Below are 16,914 nucleotides of genomic sequence, written 5' to 3'. Positions count from 1 at the left end.
AGCACCGTGGAGATTTTGATTGAAATTGGATTGGATTTATAGATTTATTTGTAGGATAATTGACATATTTGTAATATTGAGCATTGCTATACATGAATATAGAATATCTCTCTTCTTATTTATGTCCTTAGTGTCTTTAGTTATTTTCTAATTATTTTAGATTTTGTTGTAAATGAAGTCTTTAATTTTATTGCTCAGTAAAATGAGTTATTGTTTATGTATAGTAATGCTGCTGATTTCTTCATATTGCTCTTACACGAAGCAAACTTGATGGCCTTTTTCTTCTTTCAATTATAGATCTCTTTGTCTTATTTTATTATGCTGGCTAAACTCTGCAGGATAATGTTCAAGAGAAGTATTCATAGACATCCTTATCTTTTTGCTGACTTTAAAGGAAATTATTCTAATGTTTCATTTTTAAATTTGAGGGCTATTATGTGTGTATCAGAGATACCTTTAATCATCTATTTTTAGGAGAGTTCCCTCTATGCCTAGTATGCTAAGTGCTATTGTGATGAATGGATGTTGAATTTTATTGATTGTTGGTGTTCTAATTTTTGAAATGATTATGGGGCTTCTCTCTCGATTGTTATTGTAGTGAATACTAGTGATATGTTATCTACCTTAAATTCCTGACATAAGACCCCCCCCCGCCTTGGTCATAACATTTTAAAATAATTATGCTATGTTCAGTAGGATACTTTTTTAGGATTCTTACATTTATGGTCATAATGAAATTGACTTATAATCCTACTTTCATGTTCTTGTATAGTTTTTGAATCAAAATTGTATTCATAAAGCAAATTCTGGACCTTTTCTTCTTTGTTTCTCCTCCAATCTGGAATAGTCTATATTGGTTAGAGATGATTCGTTTGTTAAAGATTTGATAAAACTTGGGGCACCTGGGTGGCTCAGTCATTTAAGCATCTGCCTTCAGCTCAGATCGTGATCCCAGGGTCCTGGGATCAAGTCCCATGTCGGGCTCTCTGCTCAGCGGGGAGCCTGCTTCTCCCTCTCCCTCTGCCTGCCACTCCCCCTGCTTGTGCTCTCTCTCTCTCTGCCAAATAAATAAATAAAAATCTTTAATTAAAAAAAAGATCTGATAAATTAAGAAAATCATTTGGGACCTTTAACTATTTGAGGGTACAACTTTTACTACAGATGCAATTACTTAATGGATATAATTGAATGTAGGTTTTCTATATTATTTGGGGTCATTTTTATAATTGATATTCTTTAAGAAAATTATCCATGTCACAGAACTTATAATTTTGTTAGTATAAAGCTAGTATTCTCAAGATTTGTATTTCATATCTCCACTGCATTTGCATTATGTTCTCTTTATTACTTGTGTTTTTCTTGATCAGTCTTGCCCAAACTTTGCTTATTTTAGAAATCTTTTAAAATCACCTTTTAGTTTTTTTATTTTTTATCTTTTCTTTCTATCTCATTATATTCTGCAATAATCTTTATTATTTTTTGTCTCACTTTGTTATTTGTCTAGCTTCCTAAATAGTATACTTAGCTTGTTAATGTTTAATCTTTATTTTTAATATATGTATTTAAAGTTTCTGTATTCCATAAGGAGTGTTTTGTCTTTCGATACCATATTTCTATTAAGATTTTTTTCTTTGCTGTATTTGTAGAATTATTTTAAATTTCCAAATATATTGGGGTTTGGTTGCTTACTATGTCTTTAATTTTATTGACTGGTAGTCAGAATATGGTATCTATCGTATCAATTCTTTTTTTTTTTTAAAGATTTTATTTATTTATTTGAGAGAGAGAATGAGACAGAGAGAGAGAGCATGAGATGGGGGAGGATCAGAGGGAGAAGCAGACTCCCTGCTGAGCAGGGAGCCTGATGCGGGACTCGATCCCGGGACCCCAGGATCATGACCTGAGTCGAAGGCAGTCGCTTAACCAACTGAGCCACCTAGGCGCCCCGTATCAATTCTTTTCTATATGTTGAGGCTTGGTTTGTGGTCAGTTTGTGTAAATATTTCATGTGTTGTTTTAGAAGAGTACATATTCTATGAATTGTTGGGTATGAGGTCCCTTTTATACCCAGTCTATTAACTTTATCTCTTTGATCTCTTAATTTCTGTGAATAGATGTTAAAATCGTTATGATTATGGATTTGTCAGTCTCTCCTTGTAATTCTTTCCACTTTTGCTTTATGTTTTTTGAGACCATGTTGTCATGTGCATAACAGCTCAGGATTATTATATCTTTAGGGTAAAATTAAATCTCTAATTATTATGTAATGACCATCTTTATCACTAATAAAGAAAATATATTTTTTATATCAAGATATTTATTTGGGGTTTCTGTTGGCTAGCTATTTGCTCTGTATGTTTTTTCTATTCCTTCACTTTCAGCATTTCTATTACGTTATGTTTTGAGTGTATTTCTTGCAAAAGTTTTTTGAATATCTGAAAATTTCTGTCTTTTATTTGATGTTATGGCCACTGATATGATTAGAGATGTATAAGGATTTTTCTTTTTTCTTTTCCCCCGTACTTACTGTGCTTTTTTATGGCTTTGTTTCCTTCTTTCTTTCTTTTTATTGGCTTGATCAAATCTTTATTTCTTTTTCCGTTACACATTTTATAGATTCCATCCCACTCTTTCTGCATATACTCAAAATTCTAAAACATGTGTAATTAACTTAAAATCTTCCTCAGTTAATTAGCAGCTCTACTTACATACCCCAAATGATGAGAACCGTAGAATGCTTTAACATTTTTAAGCCCCTCCAATCTCCCATGCCATTTTTTCAATTTGTTTTTAAGTCCCCTGAAATTAGTCATCTTATTGTCTTATGCAGACAGAGCTTGATTAGATCAAACCCTGTTGCCAATTTCTTGCTCAACATGGCTTCTTGAATCCTGTTCTTTCCCAGTAGGTTCAAAATGCTTCCTACAGATATATATATCCCATTGTATTTCTCTGAGTGAGGATCTGTGAGTGAACACTCTTGGCATTTGTCTGGAAAATATCTTTACTTCATCCTCACTCTTGAATGGTAATTAGCTGGGTATAGAAGTTAGGTTGGCAGTAATTTTCTCTGAGCACTTTGCTGAAATTTTTCCATAATCTACTAGCTTCTTTTTGTTGAAGAGAACTGTTTTCATCGTAATTGCTGTCCTTTTGTAAAAATAACCTGTTGGGGTTTTTTTGGTCTTGGGGTTTTTTTGTCTGTTTGTTTTTTGGGGTTTTTTTTGTTGTTTTTCTTTTTGTTTTAGGATTTTGCTTGTCCTTTGGTATTCTGCAGTTTCTATATAATCTATATAGGTTAGATTATTTTTTAATTTACCAGGTTTGAGACTCACTTAGCTTTTCTGAATCTGAAAATGTGCTTTTACTAATTCTAGAAAGATCTCAACTGTTTCTCTTTTTGACTTTGCTATATGACATAAAGCGCAGCACCTCTCAGGTTTTCAAGATCATCACTCCTTCACTTCCTTCTCTTCTTCATTTCCAGTCTCTTGTACATATTGCATCAATTCCATCCACAAGTGAACATGCCCTAATATCTCCCATCGTTTATTAAAAAAAATAAAGTTCTCCCTTATCTCCATATCTCCCTGGAGCTATTTCATTGCTCTGCTGGACATCATAGCCAAATTTCTTGACAAATTTGCCTACACATTTCTCCACTTCCATACCTCCCATTTATTCTTCATGTCACTTAAATATGACTTCTGACGTCACCGATCCAAAGAGACTGTGCTTGCCAAGGTTACTAATAACTTCATGTGTCTGAATCAGTGTTCAGTCCTCATTTAACTGGACCTCTTCCCAGAATCGAACAAGGTTGACTACTCCTTCCCTAAAATACTCTTTACCTTTTGGCTTCTAAAGCACTTGACTCTTGCTTCTAAGTGTTGGAGCACAGAGGACTTGGGTTGAGCTCTATTTTCTTCATTTTCTACCCTCTATCCCTAATAGTTTTTATCCATTTACACAATTTTAAGTACCATTTATTCATCAGGGGTGGCCAACTGTGTACCTCCAACCCTCTCTCCTCCTCTGAGATGTTGAATTTTATGTGAATTCCTGCTTGAGCTCAACACATTTAAGTTTAAACTGACCAGAGCTGAATTCTTGAATTTTTCCCCCAAATAGTGTCTTCCTTATCTCAGCAAATGTCATCACCATCCACCTTTTTCTAAAGCTAGAATCTAGAAGTCATTCTTCATTCCTTTTTCCCTCAAAGATCCACATTTATTCTATTATAAAGTCTTATGAATTCTGTCTTAAAAATATGCCTCTCTTTGGGGCGCCTGGGTGGCTCAGTCGTTGAGCGTCTGCCTTCGGCCCAGGTCATGATCCCAGGGTCCTGGGATCGAGTCCCACATTGGGCTCCCTCCTCCGCGGGAAGCCTGCTTCTCCCTCTCCCGCTCCCCCCACTTGTGTTCCCTCTCTCGCTGTGTCTCTCTCTGTCAGATAAATAAAATCTTAAAAAAAAAGAAAAAATATGCCTCTCTTTAAAAAAAAAAGAGGGAGGCGGCGCCTGGGTGACTTAGTTGGTTAAGCGACTGCCTTCGGCTCAGGTCATGATCCTGGGGTCCTGGGATCGAGTCCCACATCAGGATCCCCCTGCTCTGCGAGGAGGCTGCTTCTCCCTCTGCCTCTGCCTGCCACTCCCCCTGCTTGTGCTCTCTCTTTCTGTGTCAAATAAATAAATAAAATCTTTAAAAAAAAAATGCCTCAAATCCATCCACTTCCCATCTCCAACTCCAGCCCCCTAATCTTGGCCTCTATCCTTTCTCAACCAGAAACTACTAACTAGTTTCCGAATCTCCTTCACGATGAATACTCTCCCATCTGTTTTCAACATGGTGATCAGAATGTCTTTTTTTTTTTAATCATCTTCCTACTTAATATCCTTCAAGAGCTTCTTATTGGACCTAGATTAAAAGAAAATCTATGCTCATTTATAAAACCTTCAAGGCCCTTTCCTACCTCCAACCTCAGCCAGGTTCTCTCCCCTCACTCTGGTGTTCTGGCCCCCCTGGCCTTCTCATTCCTCAGTCACACCAAACTCTTTTGCTCCTACAGGACCTCTGTAGATTCCTTCTGCCCGGAATGCTCTCCAACCCTGCCTCTACCAGATTGGCTCTTCCCCTCCTTCAAGCAGCATGAAGTCACTTTCCAAGAGAAGCTTTTCTGACCACTGTGGATAACACTGGGGCCTCTCTTAAGTCTCTCTAGTAGCAAACTTTTTTTTTCTTTTATATCCCTTTCCACACACTTTTTTCCTCTTTTGGAGTTGTATGATTTGATTTGATTTGATTGATCTTGTGATTTCAACAGTATATTAACCATCAACTTTGTTGCCATAATTAGCTAGCACCATCCCTTTAGTGCCTTTCTAGTAAAATAATATTAAGAAACCTTTGATTGCTAAATTTAGAAAATCTTCAACTACCAACAGAACCCCTTACTGAGGGATTCTTTAAGGACCACGTTTAATCTGAGCAGGCCTCTAAATGAACCCTCGCATCTTGGCTCTGTGCGAGTACAAGAGCTCCCTGGGATAGATTCTCTGCATTCCTACAAGGCGCTTTGTCGTATCTAAGCGCCGCTTCCTTACAGCACAATTACCCATTTTTAGTAAAAACAATTCTGAGAGGTTTTTTTTTTTTTTCCATTGTTTTTCAAAGCAGAAATAGTATACTGGACAGTTTGCATGTGACAAACTAAAAAACCAAAACTTAGTTCAGTTGTGTAGAAACCATGGTATAAGTTGTTCTTTTTGATTTTTTAACTTGCTCACTCTGTCGGCCTTTACAAATCTATAAGTTCCAGGAGGAGGGAACCAGGTCTGTTTTGTCTGCCACTTCATGTATATACAATTAGTGGCCTATATAAATAAAGACCTCAAAGTGATGCTTTTTTTAGGTAGCGCTCTGATGAGCATCTTCCCAAATTGTACCCATAGTTGTGATCCTCGTATTTTTTGTGTTAATTAAAACTAGCATTCTGAGTCACTGAAGTCTACTCTGAAGCTAAAAATACACTGTATGTTAAGGAATTGAATCTAAGTTAAAAAAATTAAAATTTTAAAAAAATAGCAGACTGGCCTCCCAGTCTGTTAAAAAAGATAATGTTGTCTGTATTTCTTTTATTTGTTAATGGAGGCTTCAAACTTTGAAAGTCCTTAGTAATGTCTCATAATATTTTAATTTTGTAAAAATTCAGAACATTGTCACATGGGTTTGTGTGTCTCCAAGTAGACTGCCCGTGGTAGTTTTGGGCTTACAGTGGCCACATTTGCTTTCAAGGAATCTCCTAGTTCTGTGTCTTGAAGCTCACTGGTGCCAGAGAACATGTATTTTTGTTTTGTTTTGTTTTTGTTTTAAATCATGACTTAATACATGGCCCAGTCATAAGGGGACCCGTACCTGAAGAGAGATAAAGCCATCCTTACTTCATGATATTCAAAATATTTAACTGGCTGGGACACCAAACAATGAGACTCGCATCTGGGCCAATCAGAAAGGACTTGCAAGTTTCACACGCATAGGCCTCACCTGGCATGCTGAATCGGGACCCTGTCTCTGGGGAAGGCAACTCTCTAGACCCTATCAGTAGACTTCATGTCAGCCAACTCCCTCACTCTTTTTAAATGCCTGTTTTTTTGGGTTTTAGGTTTGTTTTTGTTGTTGGGTTTTTTTTGTTTTTTGTTTTTTGGAAGTGGCTCGAAGCCTTGGAACCTGCTAATTTTCCTATAATCATGTCTTATTTATACCTGTCTGGATATTCTACACATGGAGCAACTTTGGTCAAAAGGATGCAATAATTGAGTTCTGCCTTCCAGAACTTGCAGAGCTAAATGCAGGTTATGGTGACCCGCCCAGGCTATCTTGGGTTTGTCCACACAGTGCCTTGTTTGGGGTGGTGAGAGTCTCATTCCTTAGCTGATGGCATGGCCCTATAATCTTACTGTTGCTCCACATTCCTTTCTGACTCTGGCCTGGGGCATGGTGGATTGGTAGAGGATTTTCAGAGATCAAAGCATATCTCTGTTTTCTCCGGTCTGTTTGTAACTCCACCTCACTGGAAAGAAAAGGCCCAGTGAGGGATGCTCACTCCCACTGAAGTCTTTGTTTCTTGACATCATCTATGTGTTTCATGTCTAAGGCCACCTCCCTTCAAATAACTGAATTTTCTGACATTTTTCTTCTTTTTGGATCACAGGTCCACACATTCCGAGGCCCGCACTGGTGTGAATACTGTGCCAACTTTATGTGGGGGCTCATCGCCCAAGGGGTTCGGTGCTCAGGTAGACACAGAACTTTCTTCATCCTTTTCCATTTATATAAAGTGACATAATGTTGAGCTGGAGATCATTTCTCCAGAGTTGGGAAATAGATCCAGATTAGCTCAAAAGTCTAGCTTTCTGAAAGGTTCAAGTCATCTTCTCTGCTTAATGGAGAGGCTGTTCTAGGTGTCTGCTGGAATGAAAAGGAATATCATGTTTATGCAAGAAGAGAAAAAAAATCCAAGCAAGTACATTTCCTTATGCACCTACCTGCCACCCAAAAGAGGCAGCAGTCCTTAAAAGAAAAAGAAATCAATTCCAATGGAACGGCAAAGATAGAAAAACCACATTTCTTTCCCATCCCCCACTTTACCACAAAAGGCAAGGCATGAAAATAGAAATACTGGTGAACCTTTGCCACACACCAGGCATTGAGCTAAGCACTTTCTATTTATCATGCCATTTAGTCTCACCAACAGACCTTAAAGACATGCAATTATTCTCCCCACTGAACAGATGAAGAAACTGAGGCTTAGAGGTAGTTGTTAGTAACTCTTGGCCACATAGTGGTAAGTGGTAGAAAATTGATTCAGCTCCAGAACACATGCTTAGAACTTCTCTGCTATCAGATTAGCTGTGCAACTAAAGACCTTGATTGGATATCACATATTTTCAAAGCACTTCGAAACCTTAGGTGTTTTTCCACCTAGAACTGGATGCCCACACCCAGGGCTAACAGCACATAACACATCTTACTAAAATACAGCTAACAAAAGAGCAAAGAATTGCCAAACTAATGTGTAACTGGGCTTCTTAATTCATCTCACCACACTTTTTCTGGCAAGCAGTCCTGGCCAGGAGCAAGAATAGCCTCCTGTGGTATACTGATCAGGTTTCTACCAACACCATGACTGATTTCTTCCTTGCTACTAGAATATGGTTTTTTAAAAAAATTCTTAGGAAGCATTTAAAATAAAATAAGCTAATGACATTACATTAAGATAATCTACTTCACCATAATGCCCATTTTGGTTCACAGGACTGTGGGACCTTAAATCCTTTCTCTTCTCAGAAGGGGCTACCTTAGCTTCCACTGGGTAGATACAGCAATCGGTGGTGGTACCTGGATGGGTCAAGTAGTGCTTGTGTATGTGGTTTAAAGCTACCTGCCCCCATCACAGATCCATGAGACAAGCAGCAAACAGGCTCAGAGGCAGCCTGTCCAGGAATGTTCCAGATACTCCAATTAACACAAAAGACTTACTCACCTGGGAGTTACAAAGCATCTCACGGCTCAACGACTGAGTAAAGCAGTAGACTATCTGAATCACCCAGTGGTCATTAATTCAGTCTGTCCAGATTATACCTACTAGAAATATCCTAATTGCTGGTGTTATCCAATTTGAGTAGCAAATCGGTCCAAAGTCAATATTATGAGAACAAAACTCTGGAATTTACATTAGCTGTGAATAGCAATTTTCTCTGGGATAAAAAGGTTTTTGTTTTTTCCGTTTTTTTTAATAAAACATATTCTGAGGTTATGTTAATATTCTCCAATGGCAACTGTTTGGCCTCATATTTCTTCTGAGCAGCAGGAAAATTGAAACCTGATCATTAAAGGTTAGGAATAGCCATCGCTGCCTCTCAACTCTCTGTATTTTACATATTTTAACTATTTTTTAAATGAATAGTCTTTATTTATAGCATATGGAATTGGAGTAGTTTGCACATATTGAATAATTTTATATATTATAAAACATTTTAATTTTAATAAAATGTCAGTATTTAACTCTACAGAAACACACTGTCACTTCAGATCTTCGAATGAAGTTTATAAGGAAATTTAAAATAGAATTATCACATAATCCAGCAATTCCACTTCTGGGTCTATACCCAAAAGAACTGAAAGCAGGCACTGAAACAGATATTTGTACACCTGTATTTATAACAGCATTATTCACAAGAGCCAAAAGCTAGAAGCAACCCGAGTGTCCATCAATAGATAAACAAAATGTGGTATATCAATACTGTGGGATACCATCCAGCCTTAAAAAGGAAGGAAATCCTGTCATATCCTGTAATATTAATGAACCTTAAGGACATCATAACAAGTGAAATAAGCCAGTCACAAAAGCACAAATGCTAGTGATTCCACTTATATGAGATATCTACAGGAGTCAAATTCGTAGGAATAGAAAGTAGAATGTGGTTGCCAGGGGCGAGAGGGAGGAGGGTCTGGGGAGTTATTGTTTAATGACTGGAGTTTCAGTTTTGGAAGATGAAGGTTCTGGAGATGGATGGTGGTGACAGTTGCACACACGTGAAGGTACTTAATGCCTCTGAACTGTACACTGAGAAATGGTTAAAATGGTGAATTTTGTTATGTATATTTGATCACAACTTTAAAAAATTATTTTAAATGAAGTTTATAAGAATGTAGTAAAACTTACTAGTGAAATAACGAGAAGAGCTGGCCGGGTATCCTTATATTTTCTCACATATTTGCTGTTTGTTTTATTTTACTTGCATGTAGTTTTCACCACACTTCAGAGTTTAGAGACTAATTTAGTTGATCCTTATGATAATCCTAGGAGTAGATGCTATTATCATCCTTATTTTATAAAAGAGGATCCAAACAAGAAAACAAACCAGTTCTATTTGGTTCAGTTTGCCCAAATTTACAACTACAAATTGATCTATCAAAATACTTTTGAAGTTTACTTGAGCTTTGTTGAATTTCTCATGTTGATAAAGCCCAGATGATTTAGAACTGGTTTTTTCTTTGTAAGGAGGGTAGGCAGAGAGAACTCAGCCTAAAAATTACATGAAAATCATAGAATGATTTTCAAAAATCATTTTTGATGATTTTATAAAAGTTTAGATTTTCTCAAATCCTTGATGTGGTTAAGTGCTTTTTTGTTAAACAGCTGATTACGATATTCATTATTATATGTGTATTATATATATATATGTTTTGAATAGACAGTACATCAACTTTGAACAGCTTAAGCATTAAATTTTTATTTTCCAAAATCTAGACTGTGTCTTGTTATTTTTTTTTTAAGATTTTATTTATTTATTTGAGAGAGAGAGAATGAGAGACAGATAGCAAGAGAGGGAAGAGGGTCGGAGGGAGAAGCAGACCCCCAGCTGAGCAGGGAGCCCAATGTGGGACTCGATCCAGGGACTCCAGGATCATGACCTGAGCCGAAGGCAGTCGCTTAACCAACTGAGCCACCCAGGCGCCCTAGACTGTGTCTTGTTATTGTTAGAGAAATTCTGTCAGTGAATACCAACTGCTAACAAGGCTTTTAATGTGTTCATTGAACTTAAAAGTACGTTGTAAGCTTTGGATCTTGATATGAGCTTTAGAAATAATTGCTCTAATCACCACATTACATGGCATTGTCCTAAATTGTAAACTCTCAGGTACTCCCACCAGTATCTCGTTAGACATTATTTCCACTCACAGGTGTCAAAATAAGGCAAGTAGAAAGAAAAAATGGTCCACCCAAACTGCCCAACAAGGGGAAGGTCCTGGAAACTATGGGCAACTCTCCAGGAAAAGGGAAGAAGATGCCAATGGTCATGGGTCCCTCAGACCAAAGATTAAAGATTCCTACAGAGAGAGTAATCGTGTCTTCCACTAAAGGAGAATCCAGGACTTTAGAAAAACAACCTAGCAAAAGTCTTAGGTACCCTTTATGAGCCAAGACTAGCTCTGGGAATCCAAACCCAAATATCCACATGTGGACCAAAGGTTCCAAGTCCCGAAAGAGGGAAAAAAAACAAAACAAAACCCTACAAACAACCTAGCTAATCACCAAAACTATCTCAGAGAAATGTTCTATTCTTATAGTCCAGCAACAGAAAAAGCTAAATGAGCAAAAGGGAATTATTTAAGTTTTGTGAGTAAAGATGGATTTCATACTCAGCTTGTGGAGAGTATCACCTCTAAATGGGAGAGATGTTCCAGAAAGATACAGCAAACCCTTGGGTGTTTTCAGTTTTATTTTTGGTAACATATAATTTGGGTTGGGCTTTTACAAAAGGGCCGGGCAAGGCTAATGTGGCTTCTTTGTTTACAGACTGTGGATTGAACGTACACAAACAGTGTTCCAAGCACGTTCCCAATGATTGTCAACCTGATCTCAAGAGGATCAAGAAGGTGTACTGTTGTGACCTCACAACACTTGTAAAGGCTCACAACACTCAGAGACCCATGGTGGTAGACATATGCATACGGGAAATTGAAGCAAGAGGTTTGGAAAAGACTCCTTATTTTAGTGATTTTGTTTTTATTGTTTGTTCTTACTGTTGTCAAGGAAACTTTCTTATAATTGCTAAATTGACTCTCTCTCCACTATCGATGTTGGGGAAACATTCTGACCCAGAGCACACACACACACACACACACACACACACACACACACATAAGCTAAGTCCAGCCAACTACATTAGTTTCTGTTTTGTACCTAAACCTTGCATGTATGCATCCAACACATGTTTGCTAAGCATTTATTATGTGTTACACATTGAGGATATGAAAGTCACAGTTCTTACCTTCCAGAAATTCATATTGCAGTATGCAGAATCAGAGGGGTAAATAAATAAATGTTATGGGTATGTGTGTTCAAAACACCATGGAGTCACAGAGGAAGACATTTTAATGTTATTTGAGGACAATAGAGTTTATGGCAGAGACGAGGTTTGAATTGAGTCTTTAAAAAAAATTTTATTTATTTATTTGACAGAGAGAGACACAGAGAGAGAGGGAACACAAGCAGGGGGAGTGGGAGAGGGAGAAGCGATACGGGGCTCGATCCCAGGACCCCGGGATCATGACCTGAGCCAAAGGCAGACGCCCAACGACTGAGCCACCCAGGTACCCCTGAATTGAGTCTTAAAAAGTGATCCCATTAAATAAGATAAAGAAACTGCTGGTCAATACATACATTTTCTACCATAGAGAAATTCACTGCTAGTATTGGTTCTGTTTATTTCAAAGAGGAGAGTTAAAAGATTAAAAAGATCTATGCAATGAAAAATCAAGAAGGCACAGAAGAGGGGCACCTGAGTGGCTCAGTCGGTTAAGCATCCGACTCTTGATTTCAGCCCAGGTCGTGATCTTGGGGACGTGGGATCAAGCCCTGCATTAGGCTCCGCTCAGTAGGGAGTCTGCTTGAGATTCTCTCTCTCCCTCTCCCTCTCCCTCTGCCCCTCCCAACCACATACTCTCTCTCTCTCTCTCAAGTAAATAACTAAATCTTTTTTTTAAAGATTTATTCACTTTAGAGAGAGAGAGAGCGAGCAAGCAATCAGGGGGAGGGGCAGAAGGAGAGAGAGAATTCTGAAGCCAACTCTGTGCCAAGTGCGGAGCCTGATGTAGGACTCGATCCCAGGAGCCCGAGACCATGACCTGAGGCGAAATCAAGAGTTGGCAGCTCAACCAACTGAGCCATCCAGGAGCCCCAATAAATAAATATTTTTAAAAAAGAAGAAGAAGGCGCAGAAAATAGAAACATTTCAATGAGAAGGTTCTTCATAGTAGGCTTGAGTCACCTTTCTTTTATCTGTGCTTTGTTTGGCTACTCTTCGGTATCAAAGTGTTCAGTGTTGTGGTGGATTGAGTCTGGTTGGGGAGAATTTGGATTGCTGGATATAACTTGGATAATTGGACCATGTATAAAGCCCAGAGGCTTTAACCATTTTTACCAGGTAGGCACTCTGCTATAGTTGGTATTCATTATTGTGTCCAAACTGCGTAATGTATGCTACAGATATTTATGCATTGGTTAACTATTCCATTCTTTCCAAAACAAAACAAAAGAGAACATTATAAGCTTGTTATCCCAAGCCTTTTAGAGATAGGAAATATTCCCTTTTCCGTGCAGGATGAAAACTAGAGCTATTCTGTTCCCTTAAGACTGTCTCATTTCATCTCAAATTGTAAGAAGAGCCTGCTGCCTTTGGACTGCTGTGCCTGACAGAGTTTGGTGGGCGCTTTGGGATCTGGTGAAGGTATTGCTGCAGGGGCTGAGCTGGGTAAGAGTTGAGAAGGGGTGCCCTGACTCCGGGTGAGTAGCTGGGAAAAGTATCCCTGGCTCCTGTTGTTTAGAGGGCTCTGCAATTTGGGGTCAGATCATCAGCCTTTCTGGAGCCTCAACTCAGGACCTCGGCTTCCCTGGAGAAGCTGCGACCATCCCACGGTGATCCTCATCGGAGGCGACTGATAACTCTGGCAAAGTTACCACCGTGTCTGATGTCTGCTGTGTCCATGGGGACCACAGCACAAAGCATGCATAGTACAAGAGCTAGAATAGAGCAGAGCAGAAATTTTTGCCAGGGGAGTCAGAGCAAAGGGATTGGAGCTGCACATGTGAGCGGAATCAGAGAATGGGCTGGAAGAAATTCACATGACTCCTATCCCCAGCTTCATTGCCACCTCTGCCAAAGTCTTACCTCATCTTCCATCCCTGGCAAATTCCTTATTGTTCTGCAAAGGCTCTTTCATGGCCATTTGTTTCTGCATGATGTGGCAGAACGAAAAGATCACGGACGTGGAATTAGACTCCCAGCCCGGTCTCACACTCGCGGTGGCGTGACCTTGGCCAAGTTACCTGCTCTATTTGAATATGTTTCCTCACCCATAAAGTGAATGGAATCAGTCATAAGGTGGCTGCGAGGGTTAAAATGAGCTGATCCATATAAATGACCTAGCACGGGGCCCAACATATAGGACTCAGCCTATGTTATTCCTTTCGCCTTTTCTTGGAATGACCACCTAGCCTAACTCCACCTCCGAATGCGTCTGTCTGCCACCTGACTTCTCCCACTGACTTCAACCATTCACTCAGTGCTGTCACAGAGACCCCCAAACAATAGTGTCTGCAACAAGATAGAAATCTATTTCTCTCTCCAGTAATGGTCCAGACCCTGGGAGCAATCTAAGGCCAGGTGGGCAGGAACCCAGGCCCTGCAGCTTGTTGTTCTGCCATCCTCGAGAGCTGCCTTCTTCTGCATGGTCCCAAGTGGTGACCACCATCTCCTCTGAATTCCAACCAAGGGCAGAAAGGCATGCTCTTTCTCTTCAAGTCCACAACCCCAGCGCCGCGCTGGACACATCACTTCTGCTCTCTTCACATTAGCCAGAAGTTACTGGCCATGGCCATGGATGTTGTTCTGCAAGTCAGAGGTTCCACTGCAGCTGAGGAAGGGGAGAGCTGACATCGCAAGGAGAGCTGGAAGCCTCTGCTACTCTGGCAAACTCTAGTCCATCCTTCATGACTTCCTTCAAAGATGGCTCTTCAGTAAGGTCTTCCCCCTGGACCCTCCCACCAACAGACAGGCTGGGCTTGTGTTCACTGCCCGGTGCTCCCATGTGCCACTGTGTCCTTGCCTGTGTTGTGTGCAGGTCACAATCACAGTGAGGCACGCTTAACGTGTACTGCCGACTAGAAGAGGATGACTCCAGGTGTCCTCAGGTGGGCCGACCCAGTTGATCAGTATTGGCAGCCTGGGCAACTGTACGGAGACGAGTTCTGAGACTGAGTGGGGCTCGGTGGGGGACGGAGCCAAGTCCGTAAGAAAGGTCTCTGACAGTCCCAGGAGGAAGGGTGGCAGGACTTATGCGGTGCAGTTGTTGTCTCTGATGCAGACCCTTATGTACGGCAGGTAGCATATACTTGATCAATGGTTCCCAAATGAAGAACAGGAAAGTATGTCATCAAGAGCTTGACAAGAGTACCCTGCACCAGCTGTACCAGCTACTTGTTTGCTTGTTCTTGCCATAGCTGGAATTTGAGGGCAGCTCGTTTCTGACTTGGAAGGTCTGAAATCTGACCCTTTATCCCTTCTGATACCTTTGGGACCTGGCAAGGCCTTAGGACATATCTTAACAAATCCCTAAGATCTAGGAGCAGAAACCATATCTCTTTCTTAGCCCAAATATACAGGGATCAAGTTTCCAGAATCATCACTAAAATTTTATTTTTCCCTATCTGTATGATCATTTATTTGAAGGTATAACAATTAAATCAATCATATTTAAACATTGAACGTATCCTATTTATGATTAAACATAAAAGGCGGTAAAATTTAGATTGTTTCAATAAAAGCAGGATAATATGCAAGCATCCACGTACGTGTGTGTTCCTAGCACAGGGCTGCATGCAGCGTGGCACGTGGGCTAAGATGATGCTAGGGAGGAAGCAGGTTGCTGCCTGAAGCAGTGAAATCTCATCCAGCAGTCTAATGAACAAGGAAGCAGGAGACCGTGGTCGATGAGAATCTTAAACACAGGCTCACTTTGCGAAGCCAGGCAGGAAGACCAGATCCCCGAGGTCTCTACTGCAGCACAAGCAAATGAAGACAGACTTGCCTGGAAAACTGAGATGGACAAGCCCAGCTTCTGACAGGAGTGTGTGTAATATACAAGAGCACTGACTATATTTTGCTCATTTCCTGCTAGCACACAATGTAAATATGAAATTAGAGTCCTTTGTAGATGTTTCAGGAAGCTAAAGTCTGTCTCTTTGTTCAACAGGATTGAAGTCGGAAGGCCTTTACAGAGTCTCTGGGTTCACCGAACACATCGAAGATGTCAAAATGGCATTTGACAGAGGTGGGATTATGTTCTTTTGAAGGCCTGATGACCTATCCTTAGCATGCTTTCTCTTGGAACCAGATTTTATTCATAGTGGGGATGGGTTTCAGAGCTACTGAGAGCCGTTCCTCAGGAAGCCAAGGAATAATGGTTTACAAATCACATAGTTCTCTGCCTTTCTGGGGGAGGTATTCCCTTAAAAACTGTGGACAAGTGACCACATGGGGAAGTGAGTTTAAAATACTTCTTGAATAAAATACTTCTTTGATGCCATTATGATTCTTGATTTGGTTGCCCAACATTTACGGTTGGTCCACATGGCCCCAGAGTGTCCTACACCCCCACCTGAGGGTCTTAGTGACTCTTTTCCTTCCCCCAAAACTCCAAAGAAGAGAGCATAGGATGGGGGTATGCCAAGCACTGAAACAGGGGAAGCCAGTGGAAGTCTCGGAGGTGACTTCTTTTGTTATTTATAACTGTGACAAATGCTCTCTAGGTCATACTATCTCTTGGGTCAAAAAACTTTGGAGCTCCTTAAAAGTACAGATCTTCTGGGCCCAACCTGAGGACCCATTCAGAATGCTAAGTGAGCCCAAGAATCTGTATTTCTTTATTAATTTTTATTCAATGTATTTAAACAAAAAAACAGTTCACCCATTTTACCAACCCCTCACTGCTTGTCTCTTGCAACCACCAATCTGTTCTCTGTATCTATGAGCTTAGTTTTGTTTCGTTTTGTTTTAGATTCCATGTATAAGAGAGATCATATGGTATTTGTCTTTCTCTATCTGACTTATTTCATTTAGCGTAATTCCCTCAAGGTCCATCCATGTTGTTACAAATGGCAAGATTTCACTCTTTCTTATGGCTGAAGAATATTCCATTATATATATACTGCATCTCCTCTATATTCACCCATCGGTGGACAATTAGGTGGCTTCCATGTCTTGGCTTTTGTGACTAATGCTGCAGTGAACATGGGGGTGCACGTATCTTTCCGAATTAGTGTTTCTATTCTATATTTCTTTTTTTTTTT

At 39.8% G+C, this 16,914-nt stretch overlaps 1 protein-coding gene and 1 long non-coding RNA gene across 4 annotated transcripts in view; both read left to right on the top strand.

The window, feature by feature from the left end:
• LOC145716528 (uncharacterized) overlaps positions 1 to 16,914 on the top strand; it is a 338,765-nt gene that overhangs the window by 302,299 nt on the left and 19,552 nt on the right. The window lies entirely within an intron of this gene.
• CHN2 (chimerin 2) overlaps positions 1 to 16,914 on the top strand; it is a 290,315-nt gene that overhangs the window by 264,302 nt on the left and 9,099 nt on the right. For all 3 annotated transcript variants that reach the window (XM_081800343.1, XM_081800344.1, XM_081800345.1), the window contains 3 exons: positions 7,210 to 7,294; positions 11,362 to 11,535; positions 15,819 to 15,896. In XM_081800343.1, coding sequence (XP_081656469.1) covers positions 7,210 to 7,294; positions 11,362 to 11,535; positions 15,819 to 15,896 — 337 coding nt within the window. The remainder of the gene's footprint in view (positions 1 to 7,209; positions 7,295 to 11,361; positions 11,536 to 15,818; positions 15,897 to 16,914) is intronic.

Source organism: Leptonychotes weddellii, chromosome 12 (assembly GCF_054177405.1).
Source record: "Leptonychotes weddellii isolate Sample4059 chromosome 12, ASM5417740v2, whole genome shotgun sequence".
NCBI classification, from domain to species: domain Eukaryota; kingdom Metazoa; phylum Chordata; class Mammalia; order Carnivora; family Phocidae; genus Leptonychotes; species Leptonychotes weddellii.
The sequence above is the reverse complement of the archived record's forward strand: the minus strand, read 5'-3'. Positions and strand labels throughout refer to the sequence as shown.